At 35.8% G+C, this 19,061-nt stretch overlaps 1 protein-coding gene across 1 annotated transcript in view; it reads right to left on the bottom strand.

Moving 5' to 3' along the window:
• Positions 1-18,424, bottom strand: part of LOC138715289 (acyl-coenzyme A oxidase 1-like) — a 93,883-nt gene extending 75,459 nt beyond the window's left edge. The window contains exon 1 of the mRNA XM_069848046.1: positions 18,044-18,424. Coding sequence (XP_069704147.1) covers positions 18,044-18,170 — 127 coding nt within the window. The 5' untranslated portion in view covers positions 18,171-18,424. The remainder of the gene's footprint in view (positions 1-18,043) is intronic.
• Between the last annotated feature and the right edge of the window lie 637 nt (positions 18,425-19,061).

The following is a 19,061-nucleotide window of genomic DNA, read 5'->3' as shown; positions in this document are numbered from 1 at the left end:
GGATTCGCCCATGCATGCTAGATGTTCTGCCCATTTCAAACCTCTGAATTTAATATTCCTAATTATGTCAGGTGAAGGGCACAATGCGTGTAGTTCTACGTTGTGCAACTTCCTCCATTCTCCATCCCTCTTAGCCCCTAATATCTTCCTAAGAATCTTATTCTCGAACACCCTTAACCTCTGTTCCTCAAAGTGAGAGCCCAAATTTCACAACCATACAGAACAACCGGTAATCTGTTTTATAAATTCTAACTTTCAAGTTTTTTGAGAGCAGGCTGGATGACAAAAGCTTCTCAACCGAATAATAACAGGCATTCCCCCCCCCCCCATATTTATTCTGCGCTTCCTCCTGAGTGTCATTTATATTTGCTTTATCGTAACAACAGAGAATAAAAGAGGGTTATTATTATTATTATTATTATTATTATTATTATTATTATTATTATTATTAAATTAGTTACTTTACGACGCTTTATCAACTGCTATAGCTATCTAGCGTCTGAATGAGATGATAATGCCAGCGAAATGAGTCCAGGGTCCAGCGCCGAAAGTTACCCAGCATTTGCTCTCAATGGGTTGAGGCGAGAAACCTCAGCCAGGTAAAGGCTGGTTCACAATAAACCAGGAACGGAAACGACAACGAGAAATAATGTTAAAATAAATGTATTTAAATGTGAACATTCACAATTAACGAGAAGATTGCCGGAGCCCGGAAGCAGGAACGTGAAAGTTAATTGTGAATGCTCACATTTAAACGTATTTATTTTAACAATATTTCCGTTATCGTTGTCGTTTCCGTTCTCGGTTTATTGTGAACCAATCTTAACTTGTCCCAATCAAGATTCGAACCGGAAGCCGATCGTTTCACAGTCAGGTGTGCTAATCGTTACTCTACAGCGATTATTATTATTATTATTATTATTATTATTATTATTATTATTATTATTATCATTATATCATTATTATTAGTATTACTGTTATCATCATCATTATCGTAATCATTAGGATGATTAAGATTATGATTATCAGGATTATTATGATGGTTATTATTTATTACTGTCTTGTAAGTTATCATTAGGTACCGGTACAAGTATTAGAAATCTGATTAATTCTTAATTTGTTATTCTCGTTCCTATAACATACAGGATAATTATAACAAACCATATAGGCCTATATCATTTTATATTGTAACATGGCTAGAATACAATAATGATTGCTCTGTAACAATAATTTATAACGTGCACACCAATAAAAAGCGTAGTTTTCTATAGTATAGACTGGTTCACAATAAACCGGGAACGGAAACGAGAACAGAAATAATGTTAAAATAAATGTACAGTATTTAAATGTGAGCATTCAGAATAGTTAATTGTGAATGCTTACCTTTAAATACATTTATTTCAACAATATTTCCGTTCTAGTTCTAGTTGCCGTTTCCGTTCTCGGTTTATTGTGAACCAGCTTTTAATATTTTCATGTTTCATATGGACATACCAAATATGGAACGAACAGTGGCGATTTACAGAGACAGCAAAGTCACAATAGATTTACTGAAGAACAACGACAAACATAATAGAGCAAATTAGGCAAAAACTTAAAATCTTCTTTAGACAGCATTGGAAGATTCACTTTAAATGGATAAAAGCACATGTTGCCATCCATGGAAATGAAATAGCTGATAAACTAGCTAAGCAATCAACAGAAGAAGATCACATACCAGTAATCTACAATAAGATACCTAAGAGTACAATAATAGACGCAGAGAAAAAGAAAAGCACTTAAAAATGGCAAAAAATGGCAACGGATGTGGTCAAACACAACAAAAGGAGCGCTAACGAAGAGATTTTTTCCTTCAGTGACAGATAGGATGAAAATCAACATACCAGCTACACCAAACCTTACATCAATACTAAGTGGTCACGGGAAACTCAGATCTTATTACTACAGATTCAGAATTTTGGAAAGCCCAGGATGTCCTTGCGGAGAAGCTGACCAAACAGTAGATCATCTTCTGTGGGATTGCCAGATCTTGAACCAACAGAGCAGTGTCTTCAAGGAAGCAACAAGGAGTGGAAGAAATTGGCCAATAAATTATAGGGACATCATAAAAGAGCATTTGAGGTCATTTGTGCACTATATTAACGCTATAAACTTTGAACAATTGTAAATATATGTCTCAGTTTTGTAACATGCGTATACACACTCAGTAAGCAAAATATTATAAACACTATAGTTATATTTACTAAAAGTGTATATATGTAAATAGTGTAAATAGAATTAGTTTCATTAACTGAAAGCTGCTGATAGTGAAAATACAATTACCACAAGTGTATATATGTAAATAGCGTAAATAGAACTAGTATCATTAACTCAAAGATAGTGATAGTGAACATTCAACAGTGAATAACATAAAATAATATACTAACAAAATGAATATAAAAAATCACGAAACAGTGATGCAAAAGACAATGGGACACCAGTGAACACATAAGTCATAAACAAGTTTCAATAAGTGTAATATGACTATACGTTATGGGGCATGGTGATAATTAAACGAAATTAAAAAAAAAATCATTGTGTTACAAACTATTTTTTTTATTTAGTTGCTATAAAAGATAGCCTAATTACTGTAAAGTGTAAACCATCTTGGACTATATAGCCTCATTTTCAACTACCTATATTAAAATACCATTTAATACTATCCGTACAATAACGAGTTTTCATGCGTTGAAGGGTTCCGTACAAATTTTACGGAACAAACGTTTGAGTCATGAGTCCTGCGCTAACAGGTTAACTCGCCGTTATTCGAGAACCAGTAAAGATTTTGAGTGGCCATCACTTTTAAAAGTAATTTCCATCCTTCCTCAACATTTCTCTCGCTTTGACCCCCCCCCCCCATCTAACGTGAAAAACAAAAAAGTTTGCCGCTTACCAGAGGTGAAGTCTGAACAGATCAATCTCCATCGAAGTTAATATATATATTTTTTTTTTTCACTTTCCAAAAAAGATTTTCAGTCCGATTTGTTTTTCTATGCTTTCCTTAGACATTGAGCTATTAATCCAAAAAATTACAGCGCGATTGATTAAGTATTATAGGAGCTACAACATGATATATATTTAAAGAACAGGGATATGTATAAGCCAATGCTTCCTATAGGAGCACGGCCCGAGCGATATTGCTTTCTTATCATTACTACAGTCCCGCCTAGACGTCCGAGACTGTCGGGAATGACTAGTATCGGTAATCTCGGGACCAAGAGAATCTCGTGTTCTCTATCAATGAGTCATTTGGCTACGTTAGGTACTCGCGCACTGGGCGAGACTGAGGTGATTACGCAACCGAGAACGGGCGATAATATGAGGCAGTCTGCCCGACTCTACCAACAACATGTAACATCGTCTGTCTCCGAATTGTAGCGAAGATAACCGAAGGGAACTTTGCTTCTAGAGAGCGGTCACTTTTTCTTTTGACAACTGTACATATCTTTGGACAGACTTTCCACGTTAAAAAAAATATTTTGCTTAAGCACAACACAGAATGATATTCCCTTGCATCGCTCCAACGCACAAAAGGGTGCATTTGGTCCGGGTTTTTATCAATCATCAATTTCCACTATGTATTTACTATTGTATTTCTCTCTTGAAATGGCTCCCCAAGTATAGTAGACCTTCAGCTCACATTACACTCTTGTAGCAGGCCGTTCCCCTTATGGGATTTCAAGCTTTTCATATTTTAATACAGGCACGTCAAAACTCTGCACATTGTGCAGTCGCGCACATTGTACACTGGTCTCCGTGCAACGTGCAGCTCCTATTCCCCTACCTGGAGGGAGTGAATCGGCTTGGAGGGGAACGCGACAGGGCTGTACAGTACCTATAGTAGCAGATCAGCTTTTGTTTCAGTAACACAGATCAGTACGGGTGCTCATTGAGCTGTGATTGTGAATGCGTTATGGAAAATAAAGTGAGGAGTCCACAGATATAACGAAGAAGAGAAATTACGAATCATATAACATAACTGTTATGATGTTTTCCTCAGCCAATAGTAATTATTTTAAAATGAAAGGCTTTCATCATATCATGTGGACCTAATAGTGATATGAGAATTTAAATCATATTAGTAAAGTTCTCAAAATATGATATTCGCCTGCTCTTATTTCTTAATTAGTACTCTCACGGCAAGACAAACATGAAAATAATGTTGTTTTGGAGTCTGTACTAACACAGCCATCAGTGGTTAGACGACTTACAACTTTTATTTGATAAGCTGATAAGTGATGAGAATATAGTGAGTAATACATGTGAGGCTCTTGAGGTTGTAAGGGAAGGAAGAAAGCAACTACTGTATTTGTAAGGCGGAAAAATTTTCTGGAAAAATAATACATAATGGCGAATTTTCCATCTCACGTTACTATATTATCTTAATATACTTAAGTTAATAAATCTTTAAACCTGACATAAAGAAAATGTCCTCGCTTCACAGCTTGTGAAGTACTCTTTTAACTCAATTCAGTAACGCTCCCAACCTGCTGACACTTGCTCTCAACGTTTTCCAAATAAACTATATATAAATTTAAATTCAAGCTTAATTTATCCAATTTTTAATAATAATGTGAATTTATATTAATATACAGCAAGGAAATGATTCCAGTGTAAAAGCCTCACAATGTCCTATTGCATGTAATTGGGAGTAAAATATTTTCTTTCTTAGCATTTGTGCACCAATGGTCACAATAATGCTTGAGGAACAATGAAAGAGTATTACTTTGAAATAATCAGTACCTACTACGTAAAATGAAATATTGTGTTCGTTTTTTGTTGTTTCGAAATTACTGCAATATTTATATTTTATTCAAATACTGTATACAAATCATGTAAATAAATGCTTCTTTACAAACGACTGCATTGTGAATTGTAACTGAGTAAGTCTATTGTTTCTTGTATTGTCAAATATAGACACTGACAATAATTGTGTTTTTTCCTTCTGCTAAGTATGTTTATAATGTCCAAATGTCAATTTAATTGAACACTAGAAGCGCAGAATAGATTCTTGTGCATCCCTCCCGCTAAGAACTGGTAAGAGCAACACGTGAATGACGCAATCTGCACAGACCGGCGTTCCGCGCACATACACTGCACTTTCAGTGTCTGATTTTTGACATGCCTGTTTTAATATAATCTTTCAGAATCCCTTTCTGCTTTGCGGATTTCTGAAGTGCAGACATATGGTTTAGTGTTTACAGAGTAGAAACACCAACTTCAATGACATTGACAAATATATTTTTTTTCCAGCTAGATTGAGATTCTGGCCCACAGTGGTGTTGAGGAGAAAGCCGGGGGGAAGGGGACATTAATCCGTCTGGTGCACGATGCAAAACACGGAGAGCGAAGACATTAACCAATAGAAAAGCTAGTCCTAACTCATTTGTAGTTTCTGATTGCGTGATGGTACAGATAACAATAAAATTAATTCTAAAGAAAACAACAGGCAAAGCGCATCACTTTATGATACTGATACGCGGGCGAAGAAACAAGAATCCATCACATTCAATAACGCCAGTACGAACAAATGAAATCTAAAAGACATTAATGCTTATGTCAATAGAGGTCAAAATCATATTTTACTTGAGGATTTTTTTTTTAAATTACACAGAGAAATGACCTATTCTTACGGCTTAAATCCGAGACCGTAACACCACAAACAAGCCACAAAAATACGAGTAGGTGGCTCTGATTTACGGTTTTCACTCGACACTGCGAAATATTATGCTGAAAATAAACTTGCGAGATGTCGCTTTTTTGTATCATACAAAGGAGCTATCCAACAAAGAAGCATCTTGTCACCCATGGCTTCAGTTCCTACTTTGACACAAAGATTTTTTGCTGTAAGACTGTCGTTCGTAACTTGGGTAAGATTGATTTAACAACTGGAAATATGACAACGATGACAAAGCAACGTCAAACTGCGAGCGAGCATTTCTCGTCTTACGGGAAATGGTGAGATGCAGAAAAATTTATTAAAACCGAAACTTAGAAAGATTAAGAACAGCGAAGGAGTGTTTTAGAATGATTGAAATTGCAATTTTCTTATATGAGCATAATATGATATTCCGAGAAAAGACTAAAAAGTGTTTACGAATAACCACTGTTAACTTGTTAGGCCTTGTACAAGTACAGAGTACGACTTAGTCAAGGCTGAGCACATAAGCATGCAGTTGAAGGAAAATGATAGTCATTATCCGGAGAGCACAGTCCAACATGATAAAAACAATTATAGGCCTAGCTTGTCACAATCCTTGTACAAGTATTTGAAACTAAGACTTTGTGGTGGATTCAGTCGAACGATATTCACAGTCATTATCTGGGTAACATAGTCCAAAATAATACAGCAATATCATCTTGTTCGGCCTTATAATTACAGTACTTGCAATTTATGACTATAGAAGGATTCAGTAGAGAGAAATACATTATCATTATATGGGGAATACGATACAAAGCGAAAATAAAAAAACTTCTTGCGGAGCAAATAAAAATGAAATGATCACCATAATTACAGCTGTAGTAATACAGTTAAATAGGTACATGATTTTCATTAATAAGTAAGTGATTGCACATCTGATGTAAGCCACCAAGCACAGTTCTCATTTATGGCAAGATTCGTTGACTGTACTGATAATGCCATTCAAGTTAATAATGTTGTTTCTTTTTCCCTGTATTTAAATCAACGTGGAAAGTCAAGCCATTTCACTTCTAGAAGAGATCGAAAACTGTGAACTTTAAAAATTGCAGAGGAAAAGGATATGATAATGGCACATATTGCGCACCTAGGCATTAAAGAAGTTCGTGAAATAAGTTGGGAATGCAAAGTTGATAATTTGAAATGAGTTCGTTCCCAGTAAAGTTATCAGAAATGCGTGATGCAGTAGCTGATGTGACACAAAATTAGCAAATAAAGCAGGTAAATTATCACAAACTCTCATTCAATCTTAAAATACTTACAAAATATGTAAGTCTTGTTTATGTACCAGTCTGGTTTGCAATTAAATCTAAAAGATCCTGCAAAGATGCTTCCCGGCACCTGTTTTAAATTGAATCGATGATTGCAAAAAGCACACGATCGCCAATTCTTAAATTTACAGGAGAAGCAATAAACTAATTTGTAATCATATTGCTGCTTCGAGGATAACCTGCTCACTCTATGTAATTACAAATAACCATTCGTATTAGATGAGTTCATTGTAGTTAATGTATTTCACTAATGTGGAGAGGAATTTGAATTAATAAGTTTGTGGTTTTTGCACTAATCAACTGAATTAAATATTTGTTTTTAACTAAACATCGCTTTTTTAATACAAAGCATACTAAATTATTTGACACAGCATACATACTTAATGTAATTTGTTAATGCAATGATAATCTCAACATAATGAATACAAATCTCAAACATTGAGAAATCTGTGGTTTTTCTAGTTATTATTGTCAGAAATCTGTGTTCAAACTCGATCAGTTCCTTCTCAGAATATTTCATCACCCTCCTCTTCTTCTTCACCGTCTTCCGACGGCCATTGTTTTAGGTCGTCATACCATGGCTGGAACTCATGAGGGATGTATGAGACAAGTTTTTCAATACCTTGATGGGTACGTTTCCTAACGGATTTGAATTCCCGATAGGCATAGCAAAAAAAGGTATTGGTCTTATTCAACTTGAAAGTATGTGAAGATATACCGTAGATATAGCTTTGTACAACAACAGTACCCTTGTTCTCTGCTTTATATTTGAAGGTCATAAACTCAGATGGTGCAAATGAAATTTTCGAATGTCTTGGAACTTTTTTTCCATATGATTCATTGGAAAGACATCTCCGCTTATAATGAGCTGGCCACCAGGCTTTGAAGTCAAATATATCTTCAGCTGCCAGATGTTCAACTGAAAATTTTTTGCATGTTCCTTCAATGATTGTTTTGTATTCTCCAGGAACGTAGATCCTATCATGCTTCTTCAGCTTCTTCTTGATGACACCGAAATCTGTCATTAGGCAAGAATGAATATCCATGTTCCTTTCTCTTTTCTTCCCTGAGTACTCTGGAACACTTTCCGAATCATCACTACTTGACATTTTATACTGTGCTATTGAACACAGAACACTGAAATGACAGACGTCTTTACAAGTGTCTGACCTTGAGTCGAATAACGTGAAATGAATGCAGTGCTGGCAACGTGATGGCTGAAAAACGTTTGCTATTAAATCGCTGCAAGTTCATAATACTCGTTGGGTGCAAGAACAGCATGAGTCATTGACTAGTATGCTTTTTGCTCTCACTCACCTATATTAGGGCTCGATATTCTAGCAAAGACTAATCAGACTCATGCGCCTTTTACACCATATGTGTAACTACCTTCTACGAGTAGGATTATGACATTAACTCAATTTCATAAAAATGTTTTTTTGCAATTATTGATTCAATTATCAAATTATCACGATCTCTAGAGGGAAATTTAAGAAAAGTTATAGACAAAGTAACAGAAAGAAATGCATTTCACAGTCACTCTGAAAATATATTAATTGCATGCAATGCTAGCTGACGAGAGGTAGCATGCAAGGCAAACAGCTGTCAGAAGAATATTGGACCTAGAAATCATGCAATAGAAATTCTTCATTCAGTCCGCCTTTTTTTAAGGTACGTACCTACAATAAATTTTGAAGCAGTAGCTTATAACGATTTTATATTTTGTTAAGTTCTCTTTGAATTAAATGGCATGTCTTTTATCCTTCCAAATACTTAAATTAATTAATTCTTCCCATCACCCCAAGCAAATACATTATATACACCATCGTGCTGTTTTTAGTAGGCACTGTAAAGCAAGCAAATTTTCCCTTTCAATACTTTAAAACAGTAAATAGTAATTTTAAATAATAAATTAGTTAAACTCTGCACCAAGCAAAGAGTTGCAATTAATAATGCAATATTCGTAAAAAGAAAATTGTCTTGGAAAGAGTCCACACCTGTGGAGTAACGGTCAGCGCGTCTGGCCGCGAAACTAGGTGGCCCGGGTTCGAATCCCGGTCGGGGCAAGTCACCTGGTTGAGGTTTTTTCCGGGGTTTTCCCTCAACCCAATACGAACAAATGCTGGGTAACTTTCGGTGCTGGACCCCGGACTCATTTCACCGGCATTATCACCTTCATTTCATTCAGACGCTAAATAACCTGAGATGTTGATAAAACGTCGTAAAATAACCCAATAAAATAAAAAAAATAAATAAAGTCTTGGAAAGATCGCGCTAGAGGCTCGGCGAAAAATTGTTCTATGAAGCTGAAATTTTGTATTTGTGTGTATATTTTGTTTTGTTGGGGTTATACGAAGAATTAACTCTTTTTTATATTTATAGCTACGTTTATTTATTGGAAAATTATCCAATTTTGTTCGTTATAAGATTAAATTACGTTAGGGATATCAGTGTAATTATGAAGACTATTAATTGACACTCAAATCGCACTACTAGTTCTAGAATCAACAGTAGCTGCTATTCAATTTTAGCATGAAGGTTGGTTATTCAAGCTTTCAAGCCGCAATGACGCTGGAGAGGCACAATGTATAACGTGTAAAACATACATTATCTGTAAGAAATTTAATGTACATAGACATTACGATGTATATAATTCTTATGAATACAAGAACTTCGTGTAAGAGGATAGGACGAAAATGACTGAGTGTATCATTTCAAACTATTAGTCCAAAATTGTAAGTACTAAATCTAACTAGAAGTTATATCGCTGTGTTTTTAAGAATTTTAAAACCTTTACTGTGGTTATTATTTATTTGTTTAAATTCCATCCAATTCGTAAGTTTGCAACAGAAGTAATGTCAATATTTGAGAGCACTTACAGGTGTATAGTTTTTGCACAAATGAATCTAAAAAAAAAAAACTAAGCGAAGGACAAGTCTGACAGATTCTCACATAGAATCCTTTATGAGGATAGTTCCCAGCAAAACGACATTGAAAGAATTATTGTTAGAGAAATCACAAAAATTTAGAAGATTGAAACTTTCACAAATAATGACAAAATCGGATGTTTGCATATGTGTGTAAAAACAAAAGAGATTTGAATTATTTTAGTTTTATTTTGAAAAAAATCGTTGACATATAAACATTTTTGAAAGATGTCAGCATATAGCCTACTTCGTATTTATTCATGGATGGATAGTGCCATTCACTTTATAATAACATTTCTTATTGTTTGTGTTATATATATTTAAGGGGACACTCAACTATATTTTGGAACTTTTTTCCTATTTGACCAATCTTTTTCAAATTTGGAGAAAAAATTTAATATACACATGGAAAGTAACATGCAAAATCTCAGCTCATTAGATCCAATACTTTTCAAAATAAAAAATATTTCAATTTTTAATCAATCATTAATTGAAATATCACTTTTAATTATCATTTTTAATTTTTTGGCTTTGTGCATTTGACTGTGACTTCTCAATGAATAGGGGAAGAATTCTGCATATTGATTTAGTTCTGTCACGTAAATTAGTGTAGAAATTTAATTTTTCATTTCTATGACAATTTTTCTCCAATTTTTAAGTTGAGTGTCCCCTTAACATGATTGTCGAAACATAAATAAATTATCCTAGTAGGGTTATGTATAGCCTAGTATTAACTTTACATTCCTGTAGCAACTTATCCCTGTGCAATGTACAGTAGTGGCAAAAAAACCGGACCGAACCTTGTAGCTGATTTCAGAGCCTTGTTCACTCAGAGCACGATAGACTTTCGCGGTTCGAATCCTGCCTGGGAAGGAAACTTTTTTTTTTTGTTCCTTATTCAAATTTATCCTCAATACTTTTCGATTGCAGCGATATTTTACTACTTAATCAACTTAGTATTCCCAGAACATGAATTTTACCAGCAATCGAAAAGTATTGGGAATTTGAATAAAGAACAAAAAAAAAAAAGTTTCCTTCCCAGGCACGAGTCGAACCAAGAAAGTCTTTGTTACCAGTCTATCGTGCTCTGGAGTGAACAAGGCTCTGAAATCAGCTACAAGGGTTGGTCCGGGTTTTTTTTGCCACTACTATACATCCCTGACTCAGGACTTACTCAAACCAGAGCGCTCGCAAAGTGCACTCTAATAGAAAACATTTCGTAACCTTGCCCATGTCCTTGACATGGCTGTTTACAACTTCTCACGCAATACATCATCATGTCTTTGTTTATATTCTCAATAGGCGTTAAGATCTTGGCTTGACTTTTCGAGGGTATAGCTCGCGCAAGGAACGATTACCGTTACTGTCTGTTTTACGTGTGTGAAGAGGGCTAATCCACTCCTCTTGGTGTGTATGTAGGCACGCCGAGAGAGCGAGAGATGAGGACCGAAGGAAGTACTGCCTCTTCCAAGAAGATGAACAGATAGGGACATCGCCTGTGGAAGTGAAGAGCGTAGCAAGAGAAACATTCGAAGCGAATTAAACGCGCAACATTATGTTTACTAATAAAATAATGATACTCTGCGAGGGGAACATTCCATCACTACATAAGCACTTGAAACAAGACACGTATTCACATGCAGTGGAACTGAAACTAAAACCGTAATGTAACTATCACAATGCAGGACTGATTCTATCGATGTCTTTCTCTTCCGACTGTACTCTCGAATATCATTCAAGTTATCTCGTGACCTTTCCTGTCGCTCGCTCTTCTTTATCGAGTTGTTTCGTTCGCACCCTGTCGTCGGTAATCCCTGCTTGCGAGACCTATACACTTAGACTGCTTTAGCCCATTTTGCGCCTATACGCTATATGCGATGATTATCCAAGTCCGACAGGTGACATGGGCGGCACTTGCGAATCTAACTGATGCTGACAGATTGGCCATTCTGTGCGGCATGATAGTCAAGTCCCATCCGCAGGCAAATAGTCTGATAAGCCCGAAGCCCCAAGCTCTTCCTATATTTTCATCGGAAACCGTACTACCACCAAGACTTTACCCCAGCCTATTTTTACTATTGGAGATATCCTAATAGATGAAATAAGGGGAAGGTGAATAGTGTTAATGTAATGATAAAGGAAAATGGGGGTACCCCGATAAAACCCTCTACGTCTGCTTTGTCCACCACAAATTCCTCCACGGCCTAGTCTGGATGGAAGACTGGCGCGCTAGCGTTGAGCCACAGACGCGGCCGGCCTTTATTGTACTTTTACATCAATTTTCCAGTTGACGTTGGCTTCAGTTAATGAACTGTCTAAAAGAAACACTAAATAAAGTAACCTTGACGACTGTGTATTTGATGGGATGTAAAATGTTTCTATTAAGTTAGCGGGAGTTAGGAAGCGGCTCTCGGAAAAAAGTGCTAAGAAAAATTCCACATGTACAGTCTTAGAAAAAAGCTTTGTTGCACACATACTTTTATAAATTCCATAAAGGAGGCAGTGCGCATAATCAGACATACAACGAAACAAAACTAATTTTATTGCTACCTCAACTACAGCGCAGTCCAAATCTCTGACGTTTCGCGAGAGCCAATAACGTGCAAGCACGACGTTGTCAAACCTACAGAGCGGGTGATGCTCCACCGAACTCGTTTGGCGGGAGGAATGAGCGGCCGGTGTTGAAAACAGATTCCGTTCTCAATAACAAAATAGTGCAATACAATAATAAATACTTAATGTACGAGTATTAAGAAATCATACCTTTGAATAGATGTTTACAATTCCAGGAGAAAAACCAATGGTGTGTTTTCGAAGACATTTAAATTCGTCACGCTTTTAGGTATATTAATATGTTTTCTAGGCGAGACGAACAATTTCCTAGCACTCTGTGTTTTCGCTTTTTGCACTTCTCTGCATACACGTGACATGGTTGATACGTTTATTCTACACGTCTTGGTGGTGATATAGTTCTTGGCACTTAGAAAAGTTAAGATTTTTACGGTTTTCTTCGGACGAATATTTTCTGAAGAAATTGTAGGCTAATTTCCCGAACTTTGCTACTAAATCCACTGGATCTATTACCTTCACTAGTACTGGCCTTGCTGAATGGCATAATTTAATTTCATACTACTAAGAAACAAATAAAGTAATAAACTGATAAGAACACACAGAAAATATTTATTATAAACGAATTATTGATTTCGCTGACAGACACAAAGCACGTCGAATATCTATACACAACAAAAACTGAAACAGAGCTGACATTTTCGGCTCACGTTTCATAATTATTTTTATCTAATGTTTATGTCGCTGAATGGATACTATTTACAGTTAAAGTCTTGATGCTCAGAAGGGCTTTCTTATCGGCACGCAGCTGTGTAAACATCACTCGTGAATGACCATAAAACTGTGAATCAGCTGTATGTGATTAAGAAGCAAAAAATGCGAACTACTTGGCGTAGAAATAAGATTCTTGTTTCTATATATATTTAGAAAAATGTCATTCAACCTAATCACATGTAGACACCCTGTCACGAAAAACTTGTCCGAGCGCACGTATTATTGTTACAAGCGGCGTCAACGAATATCCGTACGCGGCAACTAGCGCTGTTGCTACTGGCTATTGCCGTACAAGTAAACACGCCCCAAACGTCAGGAAATTTGGTCCGCACTTTTATTCATTCTCTTGTGAACCAGGTCGTTCGTCCTCTGATCACGCGCACTACCTTCTTTTTGGAACTTCCAAACTATCTGTGCGACAAAACTTTTTTCTAAGACTGCACATACTTTACGTTACATAGACCCACATTCTGCCACTAGCTCTAACTAATGCTCTCAGTAAATATCCCTTTATTAAGCGTTTTTGATAGGTGATAAAAGACATTATATTGTTTCATACAAGAGCTTCATGACATCCAAGTAGTATTTTGAACACATTGGAAAGCAACATTCAGCAAGTGATTATGTATATTACTGATAACAGAGTAGATAGTGCGGGCAGTATTTTTTCCTTTTGTAAAATGTTACTTGAGTTTGAAACTGTTAATGAGCTGTGAGGCTGTGTACGAAACTACTGAAGCTAATAACACTGATACTGAGATACTCGAGAAAATAGTAATAAAAGCGTCAACACCTTATCCCAGTAAAGAGAATATATATATATATATATATATATATATATATATATATATATATATATATATATATAAAATGGCAAGTTAAAATAGTCAAGAAATTTATTGATACAATGGTACACCAAGTGAAGGTTAAGTTCAACAATTTGATTTACTGAATTTGCGTGCTTATATTAATATTAGTAATTCAAATGCAACATAAAAGACATGAGGCGCTCAGCGCACAAATGGCTCAACCCACAAAATTTGCATTTTGAGTTTGTTGCTTTAAAGAGCTCCTCATATTGTTCTCTTCAAAGTGTAAATCAGCCTAATCATTCCCAGTTTTTCCATGAGACTTCAGCACAATTTTCGTTTGTGTAGCCCAGCGTTGTCAGACACAGCCTAAACGGAGCGGAGCGCTCCACTATAACTCGTTATGTGCTCCGGTGCTTCCACAGACATAAGCAAGTTCACGCTCCGACTGGACGTCTCTAGCACCACAACCGGTTTCGGAGCTTACAACTCTGACACTACTGGTGTAGCCTATAAGATTTCGCGCATTGATACAAAGAGGTGAAGTAAAAATATAATTGAAGACCTCTCTGGAATAAGGGTGTAAACAAGAAATCTACAATAAGCTTACACTTTTCAGAAGAAAGGAAAATAATTTTAGCAGCATATTTCGTTAGACCTATATTTACATACTAACAGAACCATTTATCTAATCAAAGATACAAGTTTATTCAGCTATTGGATGTAATAATTTATTGTTATGAATGAATGCTTCAATATTACTTTTTCCACTTGTCACATAGGCCTACTGGTACTATTTCTTTAATTTGATGTTACATCTTTTTTCGGGGAAGTCTTCAATTTACTGGGTTGGTATACTGAACGCCTCATAGATCGTCGTTTGAATATTTGTTTTAAGCACGGAGGAACAGAGCAATATTATATTCTACATTCTTCAATGTAAAATAAGCAACTAACATCTGAAAGAACTGTGCATTCCTGTGTGGTGAGTGCCAATTTCAACAGCTAGTCCTGAACGAACTTCTAGTGCAATTATGTATGTATACACGACTGCGCGACAGAATAGGTCAACAAGCCTTTCATGTCTGCGAAAACTCTTAAGGAGACACTCTGGTGAAAATATAAAAATTTTAGGTACTTTTTCCTACTAAACCACAATTAATATATTTTTTTTTAATTTTCATTTATTGTATTCCATAGATCTTATTCACTACTGAAGCTTTAAGATGTGGAAAAAATCAAGAGTTCCACAATTTCTTGGCGAGATGATTTTTCTCTCCCGCTTAAAAAATACTATCACTACTTGTACTTTCATCCTGTCACAGGAGTTCGTTTAATTCCGCTCCTAAGCGGTTTAAAAATGTTTTTATAATGTATGTGTGGGCATTAGAATGAAAATTGTGTTATACTTTTAAATTGTCATTGAAAATGTGAAAATTTTAGGGATTTTTTTCTCCCACTTAAAACACTATCACTACTTGTACTTTCATCCTGCCAATTGCGCTTCTTAGTTTAAAAAAATGTTTTTATGTCTACGTGACCAATGGAACGAAAATAGTTTCTTAATTGCCAGTTACCGTAACTTTTTTTTTCTGACTATATTTTATAGTAAATATTGTCCAATCTTTATGAAATTTTGCAGACACCTGGATACCATGCCCTAGATCAGTCCCAAGTAATGATTTGGTAATAGTTTGTTTGTGTCTGGAATAATAATTTTTATTACGCACTGATCAAATAAAAAACATGAATTACGAATTTTGAAGATAATATTTACAAAACAAAAGATATAAAAGAGTTATTTATCTAACTATTCTACACCATATATTAAAATTTGATAAACTTAATTTGACTTAAGAGGTACCTACAGTGTCCAAAAATATTAAAAAAGTAGTAATTAAACGTTTACCGGTATTATCTTTTTTATTTTTAGTAGGTTATTTTACGACGCTTTATCAACAACTTAGGTTATTTAGCGTCTGAATGAGATGAAGGCGATAATGCCGGTGAAATGAGTCCGGGGTCCAGTACCGAAAGTTGCCCAGCATTTGCTCATATTGGGTTTAGGGAAAACCCCGGAAAAAACCTCAGCCAGGTAACTTGCCCCGACCAGGAATCGAACCCGGGCCACCTGGTTTCGCGGCCAGACGCGCTAACCGTTACTCCACAGGTGTGGACCCGGTATTATTCAAAGGCTAAGAAATCAATCAAGTACTTCCAAACATTCAATATCGGTATTTCAATTATGTCAATGGGAGCATAAGTTACTAAGACAACTTGGTTGAAATCTGTAACATAGAAACAAAGTTTCGAAAGTTACCAGAGTTACCAACGTTATCCAACGAAACGGAATCAGAAGAGGAGTCAGGCGACGAAAGTGACAACAACACGAGTACACTTTCTGTAAATAGGCGTACTGCGCATTCCATGTCCATGACCATGTCATAGCAATAAACTAAAAATAAATTTTAATAACTGTAAACTTCCTGATAAGAAGTAATTTCAGTTACTTCTTGTTCAAATGTACGTACATTTTCTCTTCGCGTTATAATAATAACCGTGTAGTTGCAGGGGCGTACGCGAGGGGGTATTACCGAGTTTGAACCCCTCCCCTTTGAACTTTTTGAAAAAAATTACATATTTAGATTTGAGTATTTTTTTTAACCATAATCGTTTCCCCTTCTGTAATTTTTCACTGTCAGGATAACAAAATCTACATCGACATAAGGCACAGTTCTCCTGTCCCTTCTTCAATATAGTCCTCCTTGTGCTTGTTGCTGCGGCACGTTAGAATAAAATTATAACAATGATATCTCTATTATAGAGACACCTACCGCCTAGTATCGACCTTGTAAGAAAATGAAACTGACACAATATGAAATTTAACTCATGAAATATATTGAAAACGTTGTTTTGACACTTCTACAGTGCAGATGTTGTTAAATGCACGTCGATTTTAAACTTATTCTAAGAGCGTTCGTTAGTTGTGAAACGTTCGTTTAAGGTGTTGTATATTTGAAAGTTCATATTTTTAATATAAACTTCACATTATCGTTCCGGGTTCTTTGATATACCTAAGCGACAGCAAAGCTCAAACAATTTTTTAGCAAAAACTCTCGTAGTGAATCTCGCGAGGTTAATTCACAATGTTTCTTCACAGCCGCAGAGTGACAATGTTGTCGCGAACATTCTTCCCGGAATTAGTTTCACATCCCCTGTGAAAACTCAGCTAATAATAATAATAATAATAATAATAATAATAATAATAATAATAATACACAAAATTTTAAATACCGATTATGTAAATTTTAAACAATTTTAATAATGACAAAATTCTGCGTACACTACTACTGTAATACATTTACAGCACGTAAAGTCGTAAAAAATTATGTCCCAGATAGACCAATCCAGGCAATTTCGTCGATCATTTCTCACACTGAATTTCGACACTGGATAATGTCTACAGTTGAAAGCGTTATGTAAAATATTACTACTACCACTAATGGCAAGTGAAGTGCGAAGTTTCAGTAAATTCAAGTCATGAAAACATATTTTCGCTCTACAATGATCAAGGTACGTTTGTTAAAATCTTGGGGTTTCCTCGTGTCATGCAAGCATTTGCAGAAAACAATGCTAGTCGCGAAAAAATGTAAATAAACGTTTTTTCTTCGTAATAAGTTACCCGCACAGAGTCGCACATTAAGTATGCGCAGATATCTAACTTAATCTCATTATCGCGTTTTTCTGGAGACCGACCCAATTAAAATACAGTGCAGTGACTAGAAAAGAAAAGGTAAAATTGCTGTACGAAGAATTCCCAGTAATGTTACAATATAGAGAAGTATACACTATTCTCTAAAAAAATCACAAAGAAAACAAAACGCACAAATAAAACCCGAGCAAAGTAAAATTTAAAGTGTACAAGAATGACACAAAAGAAGTTTAATTTTTACATACCCAATTCTCTTCTTATTTTAGTTTTCTCACGTCCGCCATCCAGAAGATAAGTCAGTTCCAAAGGGTTGAAAGTGGATTTCAGTCGCTCCTTTTTCAAATCTTCATGTTCTGGTTTTCTTGAGTCCATGCTGAAATCTGACAAGCCAGAGAAGAAGTCGTCTGATGAATGGAAAAAGTGTCTCTCCTACCGCATTCGCGATTTTTACCTGTTTAGTGTTCAATTCTTATCAAGCAAATCTCATAATCGACGTGAGACTGCAATTTCGAACGGAATGATAATGCATTATTCATCAAGTTCACGGAGTAAACAGTACAGTTCGGTCGTAGTGATAAACACTGCCAGATGTAAAGCACCGATCATTTACCGATGTTTCAGTAGACACTAAATTGACAGAGTTCTGCGATCTAACTCGTATAACAGGCAACCTGAACCTGTAAGCTTTAAGGTTATGATGGCACACTAGTCGCAGACAGCAGTCGAGTTCTCTTTTATGATACTAATGTAGTCAGCGAATAGCTACAAAGTGATGCATATACTGTGCACAATGTAGTACGTATTTCAAAGTCCACAAAATGAGGTTGGTCGAGTATTGTAAACAAGTCAAACATACATGTTCCTCAAGCTATCAAAAGAAGCGGTACAGTTAACGAAACTTCCAAACCGAACCAAATGCTTGCGTGCGCCGAAGCATTTAGTAATAACCTTATGATGGAGATCAGAGAGCTCGCTTGCTATACCAGTAGCAGCGTAGCGAGGGAGGGATGCTTCTCAGTTAGAGTTGAGCTTAAACGTTATTTTCAAGTATCTGTGACAACTGTGACTGTGACAATTAAATATCTGTGACTTTTACCTGTGATTTTGTCACACCGATATTTTATATCGATAAGTAAGCACAATATGCATAATTACACCGATATTTTGTCACACCGATAAAAATTAACAGGAAATATTGAAGAGCAGTGCAATGTGAATACGATTTCTCTATACACGCCACACATCAGTGGTTTATATGGGAAA

This window comes from Periplaneta americana, chromosome 15, assembly GCF_040183065.1.
Source record: "Periplaneta americana isolate PAMFEO1 chromosome 15, P.americana_PAMFEO1_priV1, whole genome shotgun sequence".
Lineage (NCBI taxonomy): Eukaryota > Metazoa > Arthropoda > Insecta > Blattodea > Blattidae > Periplaneta > Periplaneta americana.
The sequence above is the reverse complement of the archived record's forward strand: the minus strand, read 5'-3'. Positions and strand labels throughout refer to the sequence as shown.